The 27,900-nt window shown below is 43.9% G+C and overlaps 2 protein-coding genes across 2 annotated transcripts; both read left to right on the forward strand.

Annotated features, from left to right (window-relative positions):
• The first annotated feature begins 574 nt into the window (after positions 1 to 574).
• Positions 575 to 13,728, forward strand: LOC127384522 (nucleolar RNA helicase 2-like). The gene is made up of 15 exons (XM_051619067.1): positions 575 to 712; positions 1,205 to 1,471; positions 2,731 to 2,806; positions 3,480 to 3,658; positions 4,889 to 5,006; positions 5,891 to 6,076; positions 6,310 to 6,455; positions 7,176 to 7,325; positions 8,799 to 8,960; positions 9,705 to 9,824; positions 10,470 to 10,543; positions 10,735 to 10,894; positions 11,213 to 11,347; positions 12,298 to 12,342; positions 13,161 to 13,728. Exons 1-15 carry the CDS (start codon positions 608 to 610, stop codon positions 13,368 to 13,370), a joined length of 2,133 nt encoding a protein of 710 aa, XP_051475027.1. The 5' UTR covers positions 575 to 607; the 3' UTR covers positions 13,371 to 13,728.
• A 1,154-nt stretch (positions 13,729 to 14,882) lies between these two features.
• On the forward strand, positions 14,883 to 27,864 carry LOC127384467 (nucleolar RNA helicase 2-like). The gene is made up of 15 exons (XM_051618941.1): positions 14,883 to 15,257; positions 15,426 to 15,704; positions 17,122 to 17,197; positions 18,184 to 18,362; positions 19,517 to 19,634; positions 20,267 to 20,452; positions 21,510 to 21,655; positions 21,870 to 22,019; positions 22,792 to 22,953; positions 23,505 to 23,624; positions 24,114 to 24,187; positions 25,214 to 25,373; positions 26,155 to 26,289; positions 27,055 to 27,099; positions 27,608 to 27,864. The coding sequence occupies exons 1-15, from the start codon at positions 14,910 to 14,912 to the stop codon at positions 27,800 to 27,802; spliced, it is 2,373 nt and encodes a 790-aa protein (XP_051474901.1). The 5' UTR covers positions 14,883 to 14,909; the 3' UTR covers positions 27,803 to 27,864.
• The last annotated feature ends 36 nt before the right edge of the window (positions 27,865 to 27,900 follow it).

A 27,900-nucleotide genomic window follows, 5' to 3' on the forward strand; every position in this document is an offset into this window, starting at 1 on the left:
CATACTGTTATTGACTACATCAGGCTCTTTCACTTTTGAAAACTTGTCCCCAGTAGTTACGGAGGCAGAAGGCTGAAGTTGCAGCTGTCTGCTTTTAAAGCTAACGGAGATATCTTTTAAAGAAGGTGAATCTGGCTGTGACGAAGAGGAACAAACTGCGTTCGTGCTGGCGGGGGCCCGCTCTCCTGTTCGCCTCGCTCCCACGGCCGCTTCCAGTCACGCAGGAACCGCGACGCTCCTCCTCGGCCTTCTCCAGAACCTCTCCGCCCTCAGGACCTCACACGGCCCTGGTCTGCCGGCAGCTTCTCCGACTCCTTAAAAACCCCTCCCAGGGGCTTTATACGCGCAACGGGGGGCGCGGCATAAGGCTGGAGCGCGGCAGGTGAGGAGCAAACCGGCCCGTCATGGCGGACGCCTGGCTGCCGGGGCGCGGAGCATGCTGGGAGCTGTAGTCCGGTGAGGGACCCGAGGCATGCCGGGAATTGTAGTCCGGCGGGCAGGGAGGCAGCTGATTGGCTGCCGGGGGCGGCCGGGGGGCGGGGCGTGCTGCTGTCACAGCCCGGCGGCGGCGGGGCGGGCAGCGGCGGCGGCGGGGCCGGCAGCCGCGATGCCGGAGGCCACGCGGGGCAGCGCCAGCAGCGGGGCCGAGTCGGGTTCCGACTGCCCTATGGAGACCGAGGCAGCTCTGGAGACCAGTCGGCGGCGGCGCAAGGTACCGGGGAAAGGGCTCCGGGGCCACCCGCGGCCTGACCGCGCCGCCTCGCCTGCGCGCCGGGGCAGCCGCGTGTCCGGCGGGCCGTGCCTCGGGCCGTGCCGCGGGCCGTGCTTCCCCGCCCCGCGCTGGCGGGGCCTGGCGGGTGTGCGGGGCATGCGGGCCATGCGGGCCGGCCACGTGCGCGGCGGCGGGGCCTCCCGGGAGGGCGGCCGGGCCTGTGGGCCCCGCCTCGCCTCGCCTCGGGGCTGGGCGGCCCCGCCGGAGCGGGCGTGTGGCCGGTCTGGGCTGGGCAGCTCTCGGGTCTGAGAGGGGCAGAGTGCCGAGAATGCAGGCGCGGGTGTCTCGTGGCCGGGGAGGGGGCTGGCGCCGCGCCGGCCTCGCCGTCACGTCTGGGTCGCGGGCTTTAACTGGAGCTGCTCTGCGGTGTTTCCCGTGCCGCTTGGCCCCCGTGCGCTCACCTGCCGCCGCGGCGCGCTGTGTTTTCGCCAGAAGGAGAAAAAAGAGAAGAAGTCGAAACGGCACGACAAATCCCGGCGGAGGAAGGCTCAGGCGGAGGAAAGTGAGCAGTCGGAGGATGAGCTCGACCCCCCCAAACTCAAGAAATCCAGGAGTGGAGTTAAGCAAAACGGGTGCAGCAGAGAGGAGAGCCCGGAGGACGCGAGGTTGTCTGCCTTAAACGCTAAATCCGCCCACAAAAAGCGGCACGGGAATTCCAGTGAAACATCGAGTGGGGATGGCGACAGTGAGCAAGAGCAGGTAACAGCAAGGGTGGATTTAGTTACACTGGTGGGTTTGGCTTTCAACTCCTGACTTGCCCTAAGGGTTAATATAGAGCAGGTTATCCCTTCCTTTCCTTCTCTTCTAGCCAGTGGAAAGGTTGCTGTAAACTTTCAGAGTTTCTGACCTGTTCCTTTGGTTGGTGACTTTAAATTATGAGAACTCCTGAAGTTGTGTATCAGTGCACCATGGTTTCCTCCCTTCAGCAGGCTGGTGCTGTGGTTGCTGCTGGCAGGTCGACAAGCTTCAGTGAGATGGTGCTTTAATATGATTCAGCATCGTTAGGCATAATGGTAATTGCTACAAACATAGTTTAATTGACTTCTTTTTGGTATTACGACTGCTTGCTAGTGAGATAATCATAATAATTGTGTTTTAGCTAGTGGAAAACAAGAAGTTATGCACTAATATGTCTTTATGTCTCATCAAATAGTAGTTGCTAACATGCTAAGTTGGTCCTCACTGTAACAAAATATTATGCTCTGATAGTTTTGTCAGTCTTCTTGTGCTTCTGAGTAGGAATGTTGTTATTTGACTATTTCTATTTGATATCTCTTCCTTTAAAATTACTTGACATGAACCATTTACATTTATTTGAAGAGAAACATACCTTGCTGTACCTAGGAATTGTTTTGAACAGCCTTATACCTGCACCTCCTGCTGTTGCTTAGTTTTTTTTCTACTTCCAACTGATGCTTCACAAAGCATCCAGGGCTTCCAGAGTCTTTCCTCACATTTTGCATTTTAATCATTGTGCTGTTAAAATGTAAGAGGCAGTGATGCATTACTCAGTAGCTGCATTTGATGCCCTGCCTCATAGTGTTGTTCTTTTGGGGGTCAGTTTCTGTATCTGTAAATCAGTGCTGTATTAATGGAGAAGTAGGAGACAGGCTAGATGTTAAGTCTGATCCTTCCACATTACAGCATCATCTATCTGTTAGGTCAGTGGTAGCTATTTAAAATTGAATGTTAATATTTAATGAAGAGTTTTCAGAGTTTTCATTTGGGTGTTTTTGCATGTAGAGGGCTAAGATATTGGATAGGAACAGCCTTAATTTAAATTACAGTTCACTTTTGTCTAACTTTGAAATATGGTAGTAGGTAAAACCAAGAAGGTTCTTCAGCTGCAGCTGAGATACTGAACAGTGACACCAGAGCCTGTGCCATTGCCTTGAGGTTTCTGATGGTCGTGTGATGTTCACCTGCAGTGTTAACCTGATCGATTGTTTTCCTAACAGGAGATGACTGAAGAACAGAAAGAGGGGGCTTTCTCCAATTTTTCTATTTCCAAAGGGACTGTGCAGCTTCTTCAAGGTAAAGTTTTTGGCATGATGTGGCCACAGAAAATAAATGACCTCTGTCATGTGTTTTTATGCTAGAAATAATGGATGAGCTTTGAGGTGTGCTCTGCTTGTGTGTTTGCAAGCACAGGTGCTACAAAGAAGATGTGTTGATTGCCTACTCTTAAATACAGATTTGGACATGGACTTATTTTGTTTGCAGTATTGCCCAGCTCAGCCTTTGCAGTAGTCTTTCAAATGACATAAGCTCAAAATAATAACTTGAATCTGTGTGAGAATTTTTCAGTTAGCAGTTATTTCAGTGTGAATAAAGGGAAGCCAGTTATCTTCGTTAGGTTGTGCATGACTTGGTATGAATTAAGAATAAAGTGATATGGAGTTTTATCTTTATAGGCAGGTGGGGTGTATTACATAAATAGAGCCTTAGGATATAAAGGCTTTAATTAATGGCTAGTCACTTAATCTGTCCCAGCTGGCACCATGTCTGGTGGTAGGAAGTGGGAGAGTAAAACGGGCAGTCTTTGCAGATGACCTCTGTGACGAAATAAATCAGTGGAGGTGATAATAAAGTCCTGACTTTAGCTTTAGAGTTGAGGGAGGTTCTGCTTGGGATAACTTCCTCTGAAGAGTATGCAAGAACACTGGCAAAATGATGGTATGAAGGAGGTCTGTTGTCATTGTCACAGCTCGAGGGGTGACGTACCTGTTCCCTGTGCAAGTGAAGACCTTCGACCCCGTGTATTCTGGCAAGGATGTGATCGCTCAAGCACGAACTGGAACAGGGAAAACATTCTCTTTTGCTATTCCCTTAATTGAAAAGCTTCAGGGAGACTCACAGGAAAGAAAAAGAGGACGCTCACCAAAGGTAACAGTGCTCAGTTAAGATGATCTTCCTTTGCCTTATGTCTGAGTGATTGAGTTTTAACCTGCTGGAGAAGTTCTTCAGGTTTGTGCAGGGACAAGCCAACCCACATTAAAGATTATTTGAAAGCTGTGTCTGTTGGGCTTCGCCTGCATCCTTTGCTGCCTCATACCCTCTGATGGAGAGTAAAATGGTTATTGGATGCTTTTTTTTCTCCCAAATTAGTAACAGGTCAGTGACTTCTTCTGACTGGTCAGAGCTGTCTAAAACATGTTTGTTTAAATGAGTCAATACTGGGTTGTTTAAAAAATAGACTTAGTTTTCACTGGGACCACCACCAGCTATTGAAGAGGATGCAGATTCATTGGGAGCAGTCTGAATTCTGCTAGGGAATGAATAACATCTATATTTTCTCACCAAATTCTTGTGATGTCCTCCAAAACTAGATAGGCCAAAGCTTATTGAATCCCTGTTACTAGTGGAATTTTATTTTTAATCTGTTTAATCTTGTCACCCATCTCATAGATCATGTGAAACTCATTTCAAAACCAGTACTAGCAGTTTTCTTTGCAGCTGCCCATTGTGTTGGTTGTCCGACTGGGAATACTGGCTCTGGATTTGGCACAGTCTTGAGGAGAAGGGAAAGCTTTCTTTGAGGGAGGCACAAGTCTTAGAAAGACTTCAGGTCCTGCTCTATCATAATGTGCCACTGCTTTCTTTTCTGTAACATGTTTCAATGTTGAAAGAAGTAACGGGATAAGGATTTTAAGGTTCCTTTTGTCAAAGGCACTGGTGCCAGATTTGAGAGCAGTACTGCAATCACAGATTAAACTAAAGTAGTTAAAACTCCTAGAAGCTTGTCCATTGCCCATAGTGAAGCCTGTGTATTGGAAAAGAGGGTGGTTCTTTGGTTGCTTCTGCAGGGATATCAGGACAGACTCCAGGACCATGGTGAAGACCAGCTTGTTGGGCTGGTGGTTTTGTTAAGTACCTGCTGTCCATCTCATTTAAAAAGAGGTTAGCCCATCCTAAATGGGTATGTGCTGAAGGACATTAATGATGTTAGGAGAGCCTTAAGCAGTGTGTTTCTCTGTTAACATGCCAGATAACTATTTAAACCATATATATATTTTCTCAATTATGTAAATGGTCAGACCTAAACTAACAATTAGAATTCTAGTGGTTTCTTGGCAGAAGCCATGCTGAGAGAACATCTTTTTGTCTTCTATCTAGGTGCTAGTTCTTTGCCCAACAAGAGAGCTGGCAAACCAGGTTGCCAAAGATTTCAAGGACATCACAAGAAAGCTCACAGTAGCTTGTTTTTATGGAGGAACTCCGTATAATGGACAAAGTAAGTGACACTTGGCATGAAATGTAGATTGACATATTTGAGAAATGCAGTTGGGTCCTTCCTAACTTTTCACTCAAGAACTACAGAGTTATTCGTGGGGAGTTCAGCAGCTCAGAATATGTCTTCTCATGGTGAGAAATAACTGTAGCTCTCATTTACATTCTTCGTGTTTGTTGTCTACTCATGTACTCAAACCAGGACAAAGTGGAAGAGATTATACTGTGTGTATGCAGAGTATTTGGGTTTAGGTTCTTGTAAACATTTATATTTTCTCTTAAAAATATTTAGTCTTAGAGCCCTAAGTGGGTGCAGGGGTTTTTTTTGTGTGTGATAGAGGATATATAGAGGATTTGTAAAGTGGAGGATTATTTCTTTATTGTGACAGCAGAATTTATTGATGGTTGTAAAAAAGGCAAATGAGAGCAGGAATAATCTTGTTCACTGCAATATCCTGAGGTAATATTAGGGACGAATTCTTTTTCCTGCAAAACTTCAGGAAGGAGAAGATTCCAGTAATTTGGATAGTCAAATAAATAGGGTTTTTTTAAGTTTCCAATTAAAGTAGACAATTTGGGAAGAGCTAACTATTCACAGAGTGTGTTAAAAGAAGCTCTTTGTTACTATTTTAATAATAGGGAGAAGGAAGGGAGATGTTTCATCTTTTTTCCTTCAGGAAGAGCAGAACATCTACCTTAGCAGTGTTGTTTGTTGTTTGGTTTCTTTTCCCTCCTCCTATTCATCCTTTATTCTCACATTTGTAAGGAGAGTGCTTAGGAATGGTTTAAGAAGCTGTTTCATTATGACTTTGCCACAATGTGTTTATGATGTAGAGAGTGTTCCCTAGTTCACTGCTAACTCCTCTTCTGCTCTTTCCCATTGATCAGTTGATCTCATGAGAAACGGCATTGACATTTTGGTTGGCACACCTGGTCGAATCAAAGACCACCTTCAGAATGGCAAACTGGACCTCACCAAGGTGAAACATGTTGTACTTGATGAAGTTGACCAGATGTTGGACATGGGATTTGCTGAGCAAGTGGAAGACATTTTGCGTGTTGCGTACAAGAAGGGTAATCTCAGTTTTTAAGCAAGTAGTAGAAAATACTTAGGCTTTCTAGAGTATTTTTTTCTCCAAACGTTGGAAGTAAATTTTAAAACATTTAAAACATTTTAAAAGCAGAACTGCCTCCTCTATTTTATATACTGATATTTGACATCATATTTCTAATAGCATGTATGATCAACTTGTATACCTCTGTAAGATGAGACGTGAAGTTAGTGAAACATTGTTCTGTGTTTTAAGATTCTGAAGACAATCCCCAGACTCTTCTGTTTTCTGCAACTTGCCCACATTGGGTGTATGATGTGGCCAAGAAATACATGAAGTCTAAATATGAACAGATTGATCTTATTGGGAAAAAAACTCAAAAGGCTGCTACAACAGTAGAAGTGAGTAACCTAATGTGTTTTCAGGCCTCTTCCCTTTTCCTTTAGGCTACAGTTCTGGGTACAGGAGGATTTTTTGAACTTCCAGCACTATCTCACCTCACTAGGTCTTTGCTTGGTATGCAGCAACTACCATAGCAAGGAATCCAATACTTGAAGCCTGCATTGATTTTCTGTACTTGATGAAATAAGACATTGTTTCAGTTCAAGTACTGCTTAGCAGTTACTTTGACAGATCAATGGGATACATCATAATTGTATCAGTAGAATTGAAACAGCATTTATCTTCTGCTTGAAAAAAAGCTTTTAACACACTGTTTGCTTGGCTTTATCTGCCATAAAGCTTTAGCTGATAGAACTGTGATAAAATCTTGCACCCTTGACTGTCTTCCAGAGAAATAGTAAAACGTCTCCTGGGTTTGGTGTTTTTATTTTGTGGTTTTTTTTTTGTTTGTTTGTTTGTTTTTTTGTGGGTTTGTTTGTTTGTTTAAAATAAGTGATTTTAGACTGTATTTTTTTTTTCCTTTTACTGTAATTATTTTGCTTAATGTTAGGTTAGTCGTGGTGGGCATAAGAGCATTATGGATTTTGCCTGTTCCACAGACATGTATTTTGCCCATCAGGGAACTGTGTAACTCTTCACTATTTCTGGATTTTACAGTTTCACATGTATTTAAAAAAGAATCTTTTAGGTAATCTAAACACTGGAATTCTTTTCCATAGCATTTGGCAATAGAGTGTCACTGGTCTCAGAGAGCTGCAGTTATTGGAGATGTCATCCAGGTCTACAGTGGCAGCCATGGGAGGACCATTGTCTTTTGTGAGACCAAGAAGGAGGCTAATGAGCTGGCTATGAATGCTTCAATCAAACAGGTACTTTATCACCTGTATTAAGGAACAAAACGTGTCAAGAGATGTATCAACCCAATGCTGGTACCAGACCTGTGCTGAAAAAGTTGGAAAGGGAGGCTTTCAATGTGGATAAGGCAGGTGCTGGCAGGTAGTCAGTTTTAAAACTGCCAAAAAGAATCTTTTTTTTAAAAAAAACAAACAATCAACAAACTGGTTGCAAGTTGACAGCATCATAATCTTGAGACTAGGCTACCCTAACAGATACTGGGCTACAAAGGACTTCTTTTCATAGGAGTTCTCACTGACATAAGGTGAAACTGTTGTGAATTATTTTTTCTGTAGAGAGGACTGTCTTGGATGAAAAAAAGATGGTAGACTTATAGAACTACTAGGATAACAGGTCATGACACTGGACTAGCAGTTACTGGACTGTGATGTTGACATCAACTAGTGTTGTCAAAGGAGGGCAGTTAGGGCTTAGAGTTGAAGATACCAGAGGCTCTATTTGTATTGTCAATAAGATGTTTAGTAGCTGTTATGAAGAGTTTGAAGACGTATAAACAGAAATAATTCAGTCTGCCATCTCTAGTGAATGAGCTTTGGTGTATTCCTGAGGTTTGTGCTGCAGCACACTCTGGCACTGAGGAAAAAGAACTTCTGGAGGTGGTGGTGCAATGTCCATGATGTCCATGTGGTGCAATGACACTGATGCTGGGTCTTGGTGATGGTGCCACAGCATCTGCTTTTCCTCATAACTGTTTTCATTGAGGAATGGGTTATGTCAAGAAAGCAGTACAGCAGCACCATCCATGGGGAAGGAGAAGCTTTTTCATCTGCCACAGCTGTGTTCAGGAGTGTTTTTCCCCACACTTCTAGATGACCTCACTAACAGCTGAACCTGCGTTACTGGGGGTGTTAGTGATATCAAATCTTGCATAGGCAATACAGAACTCTGATCTTGGCAGGTAAGAGAAGGAATTTACTTAGATGTTTCTGTTTTAGAATATTAATACTGCATAAATGAATATATGCCTTAATCCAAAACTGTCTGAAAAGGAGTTTTTTGGATTCTGTGCTGACCCTAGCATTGTGTTAGTATTGTGGGGAAAATTCATGTATCAAAGGGGATTAAGAAGCAACACTGTTTTGGAAAAGATGTCTAAATAAGTACTAAGAAGACAAAACTATTGGTACCTGTTTTGAAAGAGCTAAGCCTTGCACAGATGATGTGGATGGTAAATTAGGGCATAGTTGTTTTCATAGGTCACAGTAGTTAGACAGATGTTGTGATTCTGTTTTCTTACCTTTATTAAAGGACTTTGAGGTATATAAATAAGAAGTAAATATTGTAAGACACCTAAAATATAAACTCTGGTAATTCAGTTCTTCTGTATCTTGTATGGTGTATGTTAAATACCAAGATACTGTACCCAAAACTGACTGTAAAATGGAGCACTGTCTTTGGTACAGTCCTATAATAATGCTGTTTTTCAGGATTGCCAATCATTGCATGGTGACATTCCTCAGAAGCAAAGAGAGATCACCTTGAAAGGTTTTAGAAATGGTACTTTTAAAGTTCTGGTTGCCACCAACGTAGCTGCACGTGGTTTAGATATCCCTGAAGTAGACCTGGTTGTACAAAGCTCACCACCAAAGGTAGGAGTGTCTTGTAATAATCTGCAGTTCTGTTTTCAAGTAGCAAATGCTGTCAGGTGATGATATTCTCCCCTCAGACTATATCAGCATGGCATTTAAGGATAAGAAATGTCCTGATAGACAGTGGTAGTTTCTTAGAATATCTTTTCAGAGGCCATCAGCCCCTAGTATGTTTAAAGGTGGTGTCCTTAGAATGCCACCTTTTAAGGCAGTGCAGAGCCTCTCACTTCAAGCCCATATAGGGGGGTTGCAAGTCTGGAAGCAGTGGGAAGTGAAGAAAGGCAGTTTGTGTTGCAAGAACAATTCACTAAGTAGGGGGAGATATGATGAGGGAACCCAAGGAGAGAGAACATTGGCAGAGTTAGGAGGGCTTAAAAGAAACAAGATAATTTTTCAGTGAATTCTTCATTAATATCACAGTAACCATGCATAAGCTGATCTGCAGGAGGATGAGTGGAATTGTTACACACTCAGTGTTTTCCCATATTCTCTGTGGTGATGCCAAAACAAGACTTAGCCAGAACCATAAGTATGGATTAACTTTCAAACTGTGATTTTTAAAGGGTTCAGGAAAAGCTTATTCATTGGGCTTTAGTGAAAGAATGGTTTTTAATTTAATTCTCTGATGCAGTCATTGTGTATTGTTCAATTTTAGCTGTAATAGTTTCTAGTAAGTTACGTGAATGCAATGTGTTGATTAAAGGACAGTTAATGAGCTAAGTAATAAGGCTATTTGTTGTGTAGGATGTGGAGTCCTATATCCATCGTTCGGGACGCACGGGTCGAGCTGGACGGACTGGGATCTGTATCTGCTTCTATCAGCGGAAGGAAGAGTATCAGCTGAGATACGTGGAGCAAAAAGCGGTGAGGCTGAGTTTCCTTATCACCAGCACTCAGGTGTGGTGTGCCAGGGCAGCATGTCAAATCCTCGTGTGTTGTTCAGAATTTCAGCTCCAGAACGTGGCTTATCAAGCATGTAGCTGAGGTGCAGTTACCTTGTGGGGTTTGGGTGCATGGTCAGGTCCTGCGGATCAGTGTTTTGCATAGGTGCAGCTTCACTGAGAGCTGTTACCTCCATTTTTGTACTCTGCACTGTTCCATATGGTAGTTTTCTTGCTGATGAAGTATTCAGTTGGCATGAGATGAACATAAAACTTGGATATATGTTCAGAAGGGCTGTGTAACTTAAGTCCAAGTAAACCAGACTAAAATTAATAACTCAGAATTTGTAGGATGTTTTTTCCCCTGGAATCTGCCAAAATGGTATCTTTTTATTTCAGTTTAGGGTCAGTGGATTATTTAAACTGACCTGTTATATAAAAGGCATTTAAGGGTTTCCAATTTCCCTATTAGCTTAACCTAGTAGTTTTCACTAGCAAAAGTTGAGACTTAAGGGTGAAAAGAAGAAAGATTTAAAAGCTTGTTTCATTGGAGTCCAGTACTGGTTCTTTAGAACTGAATTATTTATGGCCTGCAACATCCATCTGTATTTTGCTTTTCAAATTTCAGGGCATTACATTCAAGCGTGTCGGTGTTCCTACTGCAACAGATATAATAAAGGCTTCCAGCAAAGATGCCATCAGGTGTGTTCAGTCACTCAAGCCCTGTTGTATCCTCCTGTTTTCCTAGTTCAGAAGAGCTGTTCAGATTGCCCATTGCTGTCATGCTGAGCTCTCTGAACTAGTGACTACTGAAGTCTAGGATTGCTGTTCTTTCCTTCTATTCCAGAGCCTAGTAATACTAGTGCATAATTTTGTTTGTTTTAATTACTTAGATGTCTGGATTCTGTTCCTCAAACTGCTATTGAGTATTTCAAAGAATCTGCTCGGTTCCTAATACAAGAAAAGGGACCAGTTAATGCTCTGGCTGCAGCTCTTGCCCACATTTCAGGTGCTACTTCCATTGAGCAGCGCTCCTTGCTGAACTCGGATGCGGTAAGGGTGTATGGCTTGACCTTGGTCTTGAATCTGAAAAACAACACCACACCTTTGTTGTGCTGTTTAAAGAGAGATTAGAGAATTAGTTGTTCCCTTACGATTCTGTTTATGTGAACTTTACTTAAGCCTCTAGGGATTACTGACTTAGCTAAAAGCAAGAATATATTGTCTGCAAATATACTTGCTTTTCCCCTAGTAGTATCCACTTGTAATCCTCTTCTATAAACTGTAATTATCAGATTCCTCCTGTCTGATAGATGTGCTGAAGCTTATTGCTCTGTCTTCATGGTGCATGCCCAATTTCTTTCTCTTTAGGGGTTTGTTACAATGATACTGCACTGCTCAGAAGAAATCAACAACATGAGCTATGCTTGGCGAAGACTGCGGGAGCTGTTGGGAGAGGATGTTGATAGGAAGGTGAACAGGATGTGTTTCCTCAAGGGGAGAATGGTGAGCTGTCTTTGTACCTTTGCTGCTGAGCTCTTCTAGCTGTTGCCTTTTCTCAGCAATTGTCAGGGGAAATACTTGATCTTTTTTTACCTGATCGTTGTGTTTTGTTTTTTTATAAAAACAATTCTTGCCTTCTGTGTATTCTCTCCTACATTCCATCTGTGTAAAAGTGAACCTCCATGTCTTGCTGTATGAATTTCACATCTAGTTCACAGGGTTTCTTGGCCAGATGCTTCTGGTTTGAATTTGACTTGAGGACACTCCTTTGTTCCAGTCAACTATTTCTGCTCTGAATGTGTCATTCGTGCATGATCTCTGATACTGTGTTAATGGTTAAGGATTGTTTTACTGTCCTTGCCTCTTCACAGCATTGTTCTGTACTTGAGGAGTGGAACTCTATCTATGGATGCTTTCCCTGCATCACATTTGTAATTCTCAATATCCAGATAGCTTCTTCCAACAAAGAACAGCATTTTTAACCTGTGAATTGTGTATTGTACTTAATGGTTCAAGCAGTTTTTAGTCTGAACCTAAATATTAAGTTCAGTAGGTGTATTCATTTCTTAATATAGGTTAAGGCTTCTGATTTAAAAGAATTTACAAAATGAGTAATGCAGAAGCCCAACAGACCACAGGTTAGGATGGAAAGGGTTATAGGCTTATTGTTAAAAGTGCAAGGAAATGTGAATTGGAAGTACTGGCTTATGCAAAGGAAATAAAAATGTATGTGGAACTGAGAAAAACATTAAGGAAGTGCAAGTCTTGGTGTTTTGAGAAATATGGCTGCAACTTAATGTTCAAAGATTTCAAAGTGTCTTAAGTATTAAAAAACCACACTTGCAATGTAAAACTGTTTGCTCTAGTGCATAGATTTGTAGGCTCTGTATTTTTTAGTTGCAGTCAAGTAAAAGGCTAGACTTGTATCAATTAAAATTATTCTCTCTTTTTAGGGTGTGTGCTTTGACATTCCTGCAGCAGACCAAAAGGAAATAGAGGTATGTTCATTGAAATTCCTGGTTAGAGCAGGCTGCAGATGAAACTGGCTGGACTGGCTTAGGCAGAACACATTAAGTAGCCTCCATCCTGCCTTTCCTAATGGCAAAAGGGGTGGTTTTTCCTGAAGTATTTCCCTTGGCTCCAAAAATCTGTAGCTTTAGCTGAGGGGTGATGGGAACAATCCACCCATTGTTACTGCTGCTGGATTAATCTTTGTAGGCAAGGAGTTTCATTACACCACAGAATCCTCTTTTTTCTATTCCCTGCCCCTCATTCTGTTAAGCCAGAATTCTCTCCACAGAGACATGAATTCCAGGGTTTTTTTGCATGACAGAATTAGTATTCCCATGCTAAAATTCCAGAGACTTCCAGTTTTCCCTTCACGTATTTCTCAACTGGTGCATCTCCATACCCTCATGCCCTGGCATTCTTCCTAAATGATGATTTGGGATGAATCCTGAAACAGCATCTGGAGATTAGAGAGGAACTGAGGGGAGGGTGTGGATTTGTGATCAGTAATAATTATAGTATTAATAAGAATATTCTTAATAAATGAAAAGTAAGGGAAAAGTTTACAGGTGAGGCTGCTCTGTAAAGCACTAAGGTGGGTTTCCCTTCTGGAGGTGTACTCGGGCAGCTGTAGCTCTTCCACTTAAAATTTTGAAACCAGCATGGACCACTTGAGTTAGAAACTCAAATCCCCTCTGTTAGCTCACAATTCTGCCTTTTCCGAGTGGAGCAAAATTAGGAGTTATTAAGTACCCTCTATGTGGATTCTGAGAATTTTAACTTGCTATGCCTGGCTCTATTTTAATAGGCAAGGTGGGAAGACTCAAAACAGTGGCGTTTGTGCGTGGCGACTGAACTGCCTGATTTAGTAGAATCACAGAGAGCAGGAGGAGGAGGTGGAGGAGGAGGAGGCCGAAGCTTCTCAGGCTCCAGGAATGGGCGGCGTGGAAGCTCTGGCAGAAACAGATTCAGAGGCAGAGGACAGAAACGGAGCTTTGACAGAGCATTTGATCGTTAATCCAGAAGTGGGGGGAAAACGGGACTGCAGTATTTTATATTACATTAAAATAGGCTGTTCCTCTGTGTTTGTGCCACTTGGAAAAACCTGTCATTCACTTTTTTTTCTTCTCAGTACCACTTTGGTTATAACCAGGATCTTTTTCACTTTAAACAAAACCCACAAGCAAAATGAAGCTGTTATTTCCTTTCTTTCTCTTACTGCCCTTTCAACTGTAAGCCCTGAATCTTTATTCCAGAATATGTCTGTCACAATCAAAACTGTAGCCTGGGTTACTGTATAATAATACATAGATCTTAACTGCTGGTCAAACCTGTACATTTTCCAAAAAATAAAATATTATTTTACAAGTTCATAATCTATTTTAGAAAGTTTTGAAAGTGTCTGGCAAATGTGACAAGCATAGTTTAAGTAGACACAGGTGGAGTGAGTTTGTTAAAGAAGTACAGAATTGTTTTGGTCAGAAAAGACCTTTAAGATCATTGAGTCCAACTGTTAACCCAGCACTGCCAAGGCCACCACTCAACCGTGTCCCTCAGCACCACCTCTACACGGCTTTTAAACACCTCCAGGGGTGGTGGCTCCAGCCCTGGGCAGCCTGTGCTGCAGGCACTTGGCCTTGTTGCACCTCATACGTTTGGCCTCAGCCCATCAATCCAGCCTGTCCAGATCCCTCTGTAGAACTTTTCTACGTTCACAGACCAACGCTCCCCCCCAGCTAGGCATCACCTGCAAGGTTACTGAGGATGCACTTGATGCCCTCATCCATAATTAATAAAGATACTGAACAGAACTGACCCAGACACTGAGCCCTGGGAAACACCATGGGTGAGTGGATTTAACTCCATCCACTTGGTCCAGCTATCCAGCCAGATTTTACCCAGCAAAGCATGCACCAGTCCAAGCCCCGAGCAGCCAGGTTCTCCAGGAGAATGCTGTGGGAAATGGTGTTAAAAGGCTTTACTAAAGTCCAGGCAGGTAAAATCCACAGCCTTTCCCTCACCTGCCTTTCACAAACCCATGCTGACAGGGCCTTGCTGTCTTGCACGTGCTGCATAATAGCACTGGAGACGATTTGCTCTACAACCTTCCCTGGCACCGAGGTCAGAGTGGCAATCCTGTAGTTCCTCGGATCCTTCTTCCAGCCCTTCTGCTGGATGGGGGGTCACATTCGCTACCCTCCCATCACCCGGGACCTCCCCGGTTAGCCAAGACTGCCGAAAAGATGACGGGAAGTGCCCTGGCGAGCAGGACACGGGAGGCATTTACATACGTTATTACACGTGCTCATGTGCAATGCTAGTTATTACACGTGCTCATGTGCAACGCTAATTATCACACGTGCTCGTGTGCCGGCAGAGGTGAGCGGGATGCAGCAACCCGGCTGCCGCGTTTTGAAGCGACGGCAGCCCCGCGAGAGAAGGAACCGGTGCCGCTGCCAGGCCCCGGGGGAAGCCGGAGGAAGGGACCGGCCGGGCTCCGCCGACGGAAGGGGCGGGCCGGTGCCGGGCGGGCCGGTGCCAGGGTCGGGGCGGTTTGATGGGCGGCGTGTGCGGCCGCGCGGCGCGGCTGGCTCTCCCCGCGGCCCGGGCGGCGGGCAGCGATGTGCGGCGGCGGGGCTGGCTGTGCGGGGACGGCGGGGCGGGCCGGCTGCTCCTGCCGGCGGCAGCGCTGCCTGCCGGGCCGTCCCGCCCGCCGCTGGCCGCGCCTCACTTCCTGCGCGCCGGGGCGGAGCGCTGCCGGGCGGGGAGCAGGAGGGCGGCCGCGCAGCGAGCCGGGGAGCAACCCGCTGCCATGCCCGCCGCCGGGCCCGCCGCCAGCCCCGCCGAGCCGCAGGCGCCGGCGGACGCCGAGCCTCTCCGCCGTGGCCGCCGGAGGAAGGGCAAGGTGGGAGCGGGAGGAGCGGGCGGGCTGGCCACACGTGCCGCCGCGGGGGTGGCCATTTTGTGCGGGCCCGGCCCCGCCGCCGGGCTGCGGGAGTCCTGGGGGGGGGGTGGGGTGGAAGTCGGAGGAGGGAAGTGGTTCTTGGGTGTAACGCCCGCTTTCCTTGGGCAGGAGGAGACCCCAGAGAAGAAGCTGAAGCGGCGGGAGAAGGTGAAACGGCGCGGTAAGGCCGAGGGGGAGCAGACCCAGCCCGAGGAGAGCGGTCTGGGCGACGGCGAGCTGGAGCCCCCGCTGCCCAAGAGGACAAAACAAGTCAAGAAGAGCGACGGTTTGAGTGGGGAGAGCGGCGGTTCCGAGCAGGCGGTGAAAGCACCTTCTGCCGAGAGGGAGGGTGTGACATCCCGGGCAGCCCGCAGCGCGGCTGCTGAGGAGCAGGAGAGCGATGCGGAGGTAACGCCCTGCCCGGAGAGCCCTTCTCTTGCTGAATTAAAGTCCCACGGCTCACGAGTGGGCTTAATAACCCCTCCCGGGCGCTGCGCGGAGGCTTGAAGTGCTGGAGCGCCAGGCTGCGGTCGTAGGCAGCGCTTGCTGCTGCTCCCCTTGGATTTACCGTGCCCTGTCCTGGCATCGGGCAGTGCCCGGCACCGGGCCCGGTGCTGCCCAAGCTGCAGGCGACTGAGGGAAGTGCAGCAGCACAAGCACCAGCACCTGGTGGCTGTCTCTCCGTGTGCCTTTCCCTCGTGGTAGATGCCAAGCCGTTCGGATTCGGGGTCGTGGGGGAGGGCAGCTGGCAGGAGGCAGCTTCCACGTGCTATCTTGTCTTCCTGTAGCAACTTGTTTCGTGTCCTGAAGCCCAAGTTTTTTTCCCTGCCATCCCAGAAATGTGCACTGCTTTGTGGCTGACTGCTTTCTCTGCTGGCTGGCCCTTTGAAGACGTAATTTGGCAAGGTGTCCTTGTAAGAGAAGGACACGTTTGTCTTTATGAATTCCCACATCTGGAGTTATTCCGGTTCAAATTTCACCCTTGGCTTTGTGCATCTCTGCCAGAGGGCTCCACAGCTTGTCTGCTGTGTAGGGCCTCCTGTGGGTAGTGCTCTGCCTTGTGTTTTAAGAGGAGACTGAATCAAGAGAGGGCTTTCTCTGCATTGGGTGTAATGATGTGATGTCTTGGCTCTTTGAAGGAGAAGCTAAATAGTGAGTTTAAAGTATCTTCTGGTGTACAAAGTTGAGAAGCTGTTTCTGTGGTCTGCCAAGTAGGTGTGATTTAGAGGGAAATTCCTGCCTCACGCTGTGAATTGTCACATCAAGTATGTTTTGCTGTGAAAACCGTTTCTTTAATGATTTCAGTGGACTCCAGTTAAGATTTGTAACAAGCAGTTAAAAGTCCCTTTCCTGACTTGGCAAGCATAAGCCTATGATGTGGTGAGATCCCACTGAGGGGGCAGTTGGTCCCTCTTGTTTGCCATGGGTCTTAAAAGGTAGTGCAGATATATCTGAATTAGGGATGAGACTGAACAAGTTGTTTCAAGTAAAGAGCCAGAGACCTTTTGGAGGAAGTCTCTACTACAGACTGATGTAAAAACAGGATTCACTAATAGGAATTCTCTCACACTGAGTGGTGCAGCCTGTGTCACTGTGTCCTTCCTTCTAATACAGGTTGGCTGGACTAAAGTTATCTGCTTTATGCTGTGATGATGTTTTTGTTTGTGAAGTACCTGCATCACAAGGGTTTTATTTCCCATTAAGCAGAAAGGAGATAACTGGTAAAACTGCAGTGGCAAAGCAAATGCACAGCTTTTCTTCTGTGCTTGCCTAATCTTGTTTATCTCTTAGGGCTAATGTTTTTTTTTTTCTTTTATCCTGCTAGGAGCTGACAGAAGAAGAAAAAGAAGGAGCCTTCTCTAATTTTCCTCTCTCCCAAAATACCATCAACCTTCTCAAAGGTTAGTTAATGTGGTAAAAGAGATTTCTATAAATGCTTGCCCAGGATATAGGCACTCTGTTACCTGTGTAAGCAGAGACAGAAGACAAGGGTAAATTGTCCTAAATTGTGTGACATTTATTGTGTGGTAAGACTATGCACATGAGCAGTCACTGTAGATTCAGAGCTGCTGCTGTTGTTGGGAGGAGCAAAGTTCTTTTCAATTTCAAGTGCCTTAAGGTGAATTTATTGTTCCTTGGTTATTCCTAGATATACATTGTAGAGACAGGGTTTCTCTTCTCATCAGCATCATCCTGCTTATTGAGTATAAATTTCAATTCCCGTATCTGCTGTCTACAGTATCACTTCTTAAATAAGTGTACTGGTGCTTTGTGTGTGAGGACTGTTTGGCTCCTGTGAACAGATTGTGATTATTCTCTCACTTTTGGGGTATTTTCATATCTCTTCCAAATTAGTTTTGTTGACGAAGTAATCGCTGTGGAGTTCTTGTTCTGTGTGATTCTTGTTCCTTATACAAAATTCTGCTTGTTCCTTTACATTTTCCTTGCTCAGAAGTTTCTCTTGGAAGGTTTGTTTCACTTCCAGTGTGCAAAATCTCTCAAGAGTTGTAGAACGTTTGGAAACAAACAACCTCACCTCCTCCCTTCCTTCAAGACCAAGCTACCGCAGAATGTTGGGTTGTATCAGAAAAAAACATGTTGTTGTTTTGTGTTTTCTGTTTTTCTTGTTGTCTTGTGCCAGACATCAAAACCAGCTGTATTTCATTGTGGATACTATATATCCATTGTGGATACATGGATACCTTTTGATCTACACTAGGAGTAAAACAAATCTGTGGTTTTGTTCTAAGTTGCACATCTTTTTGGGTACAGGATTTGACAGGATGTGCCCTCCATACTTAGGGTCATTATATATGAAGGCTTCTTATTTTTCAGTTTGCAGTAGAATGAGCATCTTTTCATGAAACCTCTTTGGATTGTCTTGCAGCTCGTGGTGTAAAATACCTGTTCCCTGTGCAAGCAAAGACTTTTCAGCCTATATATGATGGCAAAGACCTAATTGCTCAAGCTCGAACAGGAACTGGGAAAACTTTTTCTTTTGCAATTCCACTAATTGAAAAACTTCAGAGTGTCTCACAAGATGGGAGAAGAGGTCGTGCACCAAAGGTAACTTACTTAAGGGTTAACACCAAAACCTTAGAATGTGGCAGTTTTCAAAGGTGATTTTGTGTTTGCTTTGGGGACTTTCTGGGGGTTTTCTTCTTTTGGCGTTTTGTAATACTGAATGCTTTCCTCAGCTCAGGAGCTACAGTGTGACAGAGTTTCTGCAGCATTGCTGTGGGAAAAGGTTTTTGTGTTTAGGGCTCCTTGTCATCTTTTTTTGGGAGAAGGGTGAGGGCACTGCAGTAGTAGCTGGTGGGCTTCCAGGCTGTTGTCCTTGGGAAGATAGCCTGCAGCTTTGAGGTTGAATCCTCTGTCTCCTGTCAGGTAGTGTTTAAGTCAGCTGGACATGTCACCTTCACTGAGGTAGTTCCTTACTATAAAGTCCATGGTGAGAACTGATGGGTTTTGGTTTTTTATTTTTCCTTCATGTCTGAAGACTCAATGGATGCAAGTGGTGTTTACTTTTCTACTTAGACACGAGATGGAATTAATAACCAGATACCTATGAGAAGATACCATATTGCCACACAAATGAAGTGTATATATTTATCATTAGGTTGAGAAAGTGTTACAGTCTGCAGATTTGTTGCCTACTTAATTTTTCTATTTAATTCACTTTAAAAATAACTATGTTTTAGAGTCTTACTGTCTGAAAGATTTCTAGAGACAAATTCTTTGTTTTACCTTTTTGTTCCTAGAGAAAATGGAGGGGGGAAGGATAGATACTGGAGGAAGGCAGGTAGGGGGAGAAGGAGGATACGTGGCTAGAGGGCATCACACTGTGTATCTTTTAAGGTCTTGCTGCTCCAAATTGTTTAGTGACTGTTCCTATCCTTTAATGCTGAGCTGCACTTTCATTGTCCTTAGTAACTTTGCGGACGTGTCTGTTTTATCTGGCATTGACTTAAGGAAAAAAATGTTCTACATCTTGGTTATGTTCTACTGCTTTGCTTCGTTTCCTGTTGCTGGCTGTGAGGCTGTGTTGAGCAGACTCGATGACAGGGAATACTGCTGGGATGGTGGGGAGCTGCGAGCATCTTTGCAACAAGTGTAGAATAAGAATGGGAGTACAAGCTGTTTGACATGAAGTAACCCTTTTTCTTTGGGCACCCTCTCCAAATCACAGCTGCACATTTGTCTCTTTTCACTCCCTCCAGGTGCTGGTTCTTGTTCCGACCAGGGAATTGGCCACTCAGGTAGCCAAAGACTTCAAGAATCTCACCAGGAAACTGTCAGTGGCCTGTTTTTATGGAGGAACTCCATATAAAGAGCAGAGTAAGTAAACACTAAGGAACTACTACTGGATTGGAGTTGACTTTCTCCAAATGAATTCCATTAATAAAACTGGTTTCCTCCTGGCCTCACAGTTCCACTTCAGTTGCATTGCTTTCAAAGGGGGTGTACAGCCTGGTTTGAATTCTTTCAGTTCAAATAAAATGGTTGTAGATCTCCCAAGTGATTAATCCTTTTAGTTTCTTCTTTACTGCATGTTTTTGTGTTTTTTGTATGAGCATGTATTGGGAGTAGAAGCTCATCCAAGGAAAAGAAAACTTGTCTGTCTGTCTCCAGAGGTAGCTGTGAAAAAGAATTTAGCTGAAAACTCAAAGCATTTTTCTGTATTAAGGCTCTGGAGGTTTCTAATGCCAGCTGATCACCACTTGGAAATTGGCATATCTGACTGTAACTTAGCTTGTGGTTTAGGTGATGGTTTAGCTTGTATTCCTGACAGAGCAACTTGAACCTCCATTCGGCTTACTTGTTTGTTCCCCACAGTAGAACTTTATTCAGAGGTGAAAGTGAAGGGCAGTAGCTTTTTGGTTCTAAAGTTAGAAGTGTCGCCGTGTTTGGGTAACTCTTTACCTTCTTGTCTCTTAGCATTCTGACACTGTCTTGTTTTTCTCTTCCAGTTGATCTCCTTAAAAGTGGTATTGATATTCTAGTGGGAACTCCTGGACGGATCAAAGACCATGTTCAGAACAGCAAGCTGGAACTTTCCAGTGTGAAGCATGTTGTTCTGGATGAAGTTGATCACATGTTAGACATGGGCTTTGCTGAACAAGTGGAAGAAATCTTAGGATTTGCTTATAAAAAAGGTAAATTCTGACATCAGGAGAGGTATAGAGGACAGTGCAGACAACACAAATTGAAAACTGCTGGTGCACCCCCAACTTGAATCCTTTGTGCAATGCTAGTATCAGAGGAAAAGGGTAAGGTAGAACTGGAAAATGTTTGACCCAGTACAGCCACTGGCTTTTTTACTTGATCATTACATTCTCCCCATTTCTGCAGAGTTGGTCTTTGTCCTGATAGCCAAGAAGTACAGATATCTTCTAAAAAATAAAATAAGTACCGTTTTTGGAAGAGTAGGCATAATTATACAGTCTTACAAGTTTTCTTCATAACTGTAAAAGAAATAATAGGGAATAAGCAGTCTTCTTTTTCAGTGTGCATTTCTTTCTGTCTGGACCTGTGGAGCTATGAAGGTTAGTCTTTTTCAAGATAAGCTGTTCTTACTAGGACAGTCTGTCTTACACCATCATTCTTCCCCCTCTGATCTGCAGTGGTTTTAGCCTGTCTTTTCCCTTGGCATGTAGCTGTACTGTTCACAGCTACTTAGCATTGGAATACCAGGCAAGGAGGGATTGAGACAAGTTCTTTCAGCTATTTATATTTGGGAGGACTTCAGGCACCATTTTTAGTGAATGATCTAGAAATATCTTTCATTTCTTCTCAGGCAGGATGAAGGATTCAGTCTGGTCCAGTTAAAATTACTCTAATTTTGCCTTTAGTATCTAAAGGGTATTCAGAATGTTTTCATTGCTTCTATGCTTTGTTCTTGTACCTGACTTACTGCACATATAAACAATTTGAGAAAAACTCAGTTCTCAAGTCTATTGTGATGACCAGGGGTGGGTTAGGCTGGACATTAGGAAAAGTGTTTTCTCTGAAAAGGTTGTCAGTCATTGGAACAGGCTGCCCAGAGTGGTGGTTGAGTCACCATCCCTGGATGTGTTTAAAAATCATCTAGATGTGTTGCTTGGGGAGATGGTAGAGTAGGGTTAAAGGTTGGACTTGATGATCTTTAAAGGTCTTTTCCAACCCAAAGGATTCTATGATTCTGTGACTGAAACTGATGGCCTTTCCTTCCAGGTTCTGAGAACAATCCCCAGACACTGCTGTTTTCTGCAACTTGTCCACGATGGGTGTATGATGTAGCAAAAAAATACATGAAAGATGAATATGAACAGATTGACCTGATTGGAAAGAAGACTCAAAGAACTGCCACAACTGTGGAAGTGAGTGATTCTGCTGCAGAGCAGTGCTGGTCCTGAGAGAACGTGGCCTGGATGAGATGGGTTCTGCTTTGACTTTACAAATGGGGGTGTGGAAAGACTTTTCACATGACTGACACACAAATATTTTCAGTTTCTGTGTTGGTTTTATTTTTTTCCTGTCCTGTGTGTGGCTTAGATTTAACAGAGATGCTTATGGTTTCTCTTCCCCAAACAGCACTTGGCTATACAGTGTCGCTCATCTCAGAGAGCAGGAGTTCTTGGGGACATCATCCAGGTCTACAGTGGCAGCCAAGGGCGGACCATTGTCTTCTGTGAGACCAAAAAGGAAGCAAATGAGCTGGCTATGAATGCTTCGCTCAAACAGGTACTGGGCTCTGGAGGGAGAGCAGCAGTTACAGGTATTCAGGGGTTGATGGCCCCAAAGTTAATGGGAGCTTGGAGGATGGAGGCATTTCTCTGGGTGGTTTTAAGACTTTTAAAAGCTGTTTCTAAAAGTAGAGCCTTGCAGTTGCAATACCCTCTTGGCTGGGATTATGAATTTATTCTTTTGGCTTTAAAGTCATGCAGGATAGGATCAATGCTGAACAACCAGGAGATGGCAGTAATGGTAATAACCAGGGGCTAGAATAGTGCATATATCCCATCTCATGATACTGTGCTTTTTGGATTCCCATCTCCTTATGGCATTTATTCTTTGAGCAGTCAGTAATCAGGAAAATTTAACTAATGTGATAGAATGGAATGGGTCTTGTTGCCCTTGGAAGGTCACTTAGTAGTTTCTTCAGAATTCAGGTGAAAGTGAAATATTGAGCAGGTTTTCTGTGCTCAAATTATTACCCTTTTTTGAGCATGAAGAAAGGTACTGGAGTTTATTTCAGAGAAAATCCTGTTTGATACTAAATACTAATTTATGGAGAAAGAACAGTGGTAGGAATAACATGGTTTGTCCAATATTTGCTAAATGTCAGAGAAGGATCAAACCACAAAGTAAGATGCTTTACATTCCTTTGGTATCAGCTGTGTAATTATTTTTTGTTGCCCTGCACAATATTTTGGGTTTTATATTTAAATGTCTTTACATACTGCAGCCTGGACTCGCCTGTTAAATGACATGTTAATGGTTTGTTTCATGACAGGATGCCCAGTCCTTGCATGGTGACATTCCACAGAAACAGAGAGAAATTACATTAAAAGGCTTTAGAAATGGTGTGTTTGAAGTCCTGATTGCAACAAATGTAGCTGCCCGTGGTTTGGATATTCCTGAGGTTGACCTTGTCATACAGTGTTCACCACCAAAAGTAAGTCATTAGGAGAAACTAAAATGGCTTTTTTTTGTGTGTGTGTGTGACAGCACAGTGGGTTTCTTCTCTTTCAGCAGAATTATGTCCTGATTCACAAACAAAGTGGGTTAAGCTTTTATATTTGGGGCTTTGATTAAAATGCAACTTTGGATTTTGGTTACTCTGGCAAGTCCTAAGCTAGCTTTTGACATTGTTTCAGCATTTCTGAATCCCTTCTGAGTATCACTGAGGTTCTAAAATACTCCTGCTGCTTTTTCTTCTTTGGAAACTCCAGTGAAGCATTTTATTTAAAAAAAAGAAAAAAAAAAAAGCAAGCAGCTTATGTCAGTAGTGTTTGTTCAACCTGAGGCAGCATACCTTGGTCGGGATAGCATGTGCAAACCTGAGTGGTTGGTGTGTAGTTACAAATTTAGGATATAGAGACATCATGTACCACTCTTTAGGCTTCTGGGTTAGAATTCAGCTTGCATTTTCTCTCTCTTAAAATGTATAAGTGTCAATGGTTCAAATGACATAAGGTTTTCTCATGTTAATCTGAATTTTTGAAGGATGTTGATTCCTACATCCATCGTTCCGGACGGACGGGTCGAGCTGGCCGGACTGGGATCTGCATTTGTTTATTTCAGAGAAGAGAAGAAGATCTTCTGAAACAAGTCGAGCACAAAGCTGTGAGTGGTACCTCAGACCTCTGAGTAACAACATTGTTCAACTCCTAAAAAGCCTCTGCCACTCTTAGACTTTGTAACCATGGGCTGCTTATTGAGTCCTGCGTGGGGTTCATGTCCCATAGTCCAGTAGGCCCAAAATGTTGATATTTGGTAAGTGTAAATGCTTTTGTATAAACCTGTTCTAATGTCTCCCGAGTTTCCCCACGTGGGCAGTACTCTTGCTGTCAGCAGGCAGACTGTGACTGGAATGCATGAAGGAGACCATGTTTTCATTGCAATCTGCATGTAAATTGATGCAGACCAGCTCCAGATGAACAAAGGCAGGAATTTTTAAAAAAGAGCTTTATTCTAGCTTTAGAAGTAACTTAAGTCAAGTCTGCATTGACATTCTAAACAGTAAGTGACTAGAGATCACATTAAGGTGACTGATGGGTGTTGAGTTGAGGTGCAGAAAGAACCTTTAACTGTCATTTGTTTTCTTAATTTCAGGGGATTACATTTAAGCGAGTAGGTGTTCCCTCTGCTACAGATGTAATTCAAGCTTCAAGTAATGATGCTAAAAAGTAAGTTTATTTGCCTGTTCTAAAGAGATTTCAGACCTTACCAACAATAGTGCTGTTAATACAAAGCTTTAAGGGATCAGAGCACTTCTTTGCCTACGTTGTGCAAGTCAGCTGGTTCGCATGCAGACATTTTCATAAGTTGATATCAGTAAACCTCTGTGTGCTTCAACATAGACCTTTGGGTAGGGCATCATGTTCTGTAAGTTCTTGCAGAAATTCACCATTGTTTGTACCATCACAAATCAGTAGCAGAACAGGGAATTACTGTCATGCAGGGAAGCTGGTGTTGCTTAGAGGAGACAGTAGCAGTGTGCCAGGTGTAATGAGGAGTCACTCTGCAGCAGTGAGGGTGTTGTAGCCCCATCCTGTGCTTCTTTGCATCGTTTTATTCTCAAGCTGTGTTTACACTTGCTGCCCCATTGGTGGAAGTTGCATTGACAGAAATTATTGTAATTGATAAAGGTTTGGCCAGTGTAGAAGAGATCATGGGCATGGCATTGGGTTCATCAAATACTGAAAAACAGTGGTGTACCAAAAATAGTTTTAGAGGAGTAGCTGTTCTCAGTTTCCCAGCTTGTTTTCACTGCCTCTCCCAGAAATAACCAATTTAATCACTTGGCACTGAGAGCAAGAAGTGCCTTTCCCCAGCCCAGCTGTGCCATTGTACTGGTTTGCTTCTCGTCCTTGTGAGGTAAAAGCAAAAGATTATTGGGTTTGCTGGCAACATTTCCTTGTGGATTCTTAGCCTTAAGGTATTTTAGAGCCTTCCCTTGATGTTTTATTGATGCTCTCAAACATGCCATATTGTACATCTTTCAAGAGGTTTGGGTGAATGAACAGAGAAGGTGGGTATTCAGCATTGTGAAGGTATTGAGTTAAACAAGTGGTAGTGAAGCCAAAAGCATGATAGCCAAGGCTTTTAGAGATATGTTGATCTTGAAAGCTGTCTGAAGCCTATGTCTGAAAGATGACTGCACTCCACACTGGCCTATTTTGATCTCTTGAACTTTTGTTGTCACCATGTAGGTTGCTGGAGGCCATTCCTCCTTCTGCAGTGGACTACTTCAGAAAATCTGCTCAGGAGCTCATAGATGAAAAAGGGGCAGTTGCTGCCCTGGCTGCAGCCCTGGCCCATATTTCTGGGGCATCTTACATCCAGCAGCGCTCCCTGCTCAACTCAACTGCGGTAAATAACACGATACCTGTGTTAACAAGAATGGATACATGAATTACTTGCCTTCAAGTCCACGCATGGCATCTTCTCGGGCTCTTCCAGTAGGGTTTCTGCATAGCTGTTAGCCCCAGCTTCTGGTTTGTTGCTCATTCCTTAACTGCAGTCAGCTCTCACTGGCACCCTGCAGGAAAGCAGAGAAACTCACAATCAGTTGGTGAATTTCCTTGTATGGAGAGTTAAGAGAATTTCTCCAGAGATCTAAGTGACAGAACTAATGACACTTTCCAAGCTAACAGATTGGGTTGTGCTCTTGTAGCCTTCCCTTCCCAGGAAGCATTGACATTTCTATAATACTTCAAGTAAGTCTAGCAAATGATTACCTGATTTTAAAAAGATCTTGACAGAAGAAAAGTGCAACCCTTCATTTTTCTGATACATTTAAGGGAGAGCTTGGCCCAGTTTGTTGTGTGGTAACACAGTTTTGGAAATAACATGTGAGTGGACTGTGCTTCTTTTATTGGTTTGGAGCTTTTTTTAACCCCTTTTCTAAGCATAACTTTATGTATTGAACAAATATGTGTCTGCTTCTGGCTAAAATAAATGCTATGGGCCTTTTAGATGGACGCCCTCAGCTTCTTAGGAGGCTTTTAGTTGCTTCACAATTGGGAATTTTATTTCTTAGGATTAAATGCTACATTACAGTAACAAGATGTCATGGAGTTCATTAGCCTAGTGAGTTAACAGGCTGTCCAACCAAGTCTAGTCTTTAAGTGTTATTCTCTGTTTCCTGAAGGGCTTTGTGACCATGGTGTTGAAGTGTTCAATAGAGATGCGTAACATGAGCTACGCCTGGCGAGGGCTGAAGGAGCAGCTTGGGGAGGAAGTAGATGCCAAAGTGTCTGCAATGCGTTTCCTCAAGGGGAAGATGGTAAGATGACCTGGCCCTGGGGAAGGGAGGGCTGTGTGTGTGCACATCTGGCCAGTTTTTGCAGTGATTTTGAGTTCTGAAGCACCACTATAGAAAAGGTGATCCCTCGTTCTGTCCCTTACACAACCTCAGAAGATGGTGACCTATCACGAGGCCCCCTGAAACTGCTTCTTGTCTCTCCTCTGCTAAAAAAAGAAAGCATGGAAGCTAGTTGAGTGTTTTAAGGCACTTATCAGAATGGAGACATTGCTCTTAAATGATAATGCAGGAGCTCTCCTGAAAAGATAACAATCAGAATTATGTATATAGTGGGAGTAGTTGTTTTGACCTGTATTATTCTATTGTGAACTCAAAGACTATACAGCACTGCATTGAAAAGACAGCTCTAGAGTGTAGGGCAGGGAGTGACTGCCTGATGTCAGCAGCACAGCATTCACCTGACTGTCAGCTTGCCTCCTGACCTGACACTTGTCTCCTGAGCTGTCTCTGTGGTGCCAGGTGAGACTTGTCTTTCTTTGCAACAGGCTCATTGCTGGCAATGCTGCTGGCAGCTCAGAGCATTTGAATCTGCATTTTGAGCTCTTGCATTTTAATTGCTTTTTTCTTCAGCTTCTAAAAAGCTTCCCCCAAAAGACTCTGCTTTCTGACATTTTCTGGTTTCTACAGTTAGTGTGAGCACTGTAGGTGTTTCCTCTCTGAAATTGTCTGTCTCTGTTCTTGGATGTATCTTTGGAAAGCAAATGCTTTTGTTTTTTTCTGTTACAGGGGGTGTGCTTCGATATCCCTGTTGGTGAACTGAGTAACATACAGGTATGGTTTTGTAACTAGAATTGGCTTTGGAACCTGTTTTTTTGAAATTTGGTGGTTGCCAAATATAGGATTCAATCTAGAGTGGTTTGGGAGGATAAAGTTTGTGTTTTAATCAGGATGTTGCATAGACAGCACAGTCATTGGAAAGAGCACACAGCACAGTTAGAAAATACCCTGTCATCCCTCTTCCTGATTTCAGTTCTTCTATTACCTGATTTTATTGGACAAAATCCTATTTTCTTTGGTGACTCTGGGTTTTGACCGACCTCTCCAGCCTATTTGAGAATTAACCAATTTTCTGTCAACTTCACTCCCACTTGTCCCTTTGCAGTTGTTTATCCTTTGCCACAGGACTGTGAGTCGTATCCCAAGAGGGATCTGCTAACCTGTTTTGGCTGGGGTGGTATTTTCTCTGGGATGGCTTTTGCATTCAGTGTTGCTTTTAATGATTATAGGGTACCTTGGACACACTTGCAGGCACATCAAGTCTCTCATTACATTGTTTCAGGAGCAGTGGACTGACACCAGGCGCTGGCAGCTGTCGGTGGCAAAGGAATTGCCTGAGCTGGAAGAGTATCCACAGGAGGCAGGACGAGGCTTCTCCAGGTTTGGAAACGGGAGGCAAAGTGACGGTGGCTTCAAGAGAAACAACTGGTTTAAGAATGGAAACAGGGGACATGATTTTAACAGGTCACCTGAGTAACTTCTGGCATAAATATGGGACTGAGCTGGTTTTTATCACAAAGTAAAAAAGCCTGTTAGACATTCCTCGTTGTCATTATTCTTTGATAACGCAGCCTG

This window comes from Apus apus, chromosome 4, assembly GCF_020740795.1.
Source record: "Apus apus isolate bApuApu2 chromosome 4, bApuApu2.pri.cur, whole genome shotgun sequence".
NCBI lineage: Eukaryota > Metazoa > Chordata > Aves > Apodiformes > Apodidae > Apus > Apus apus.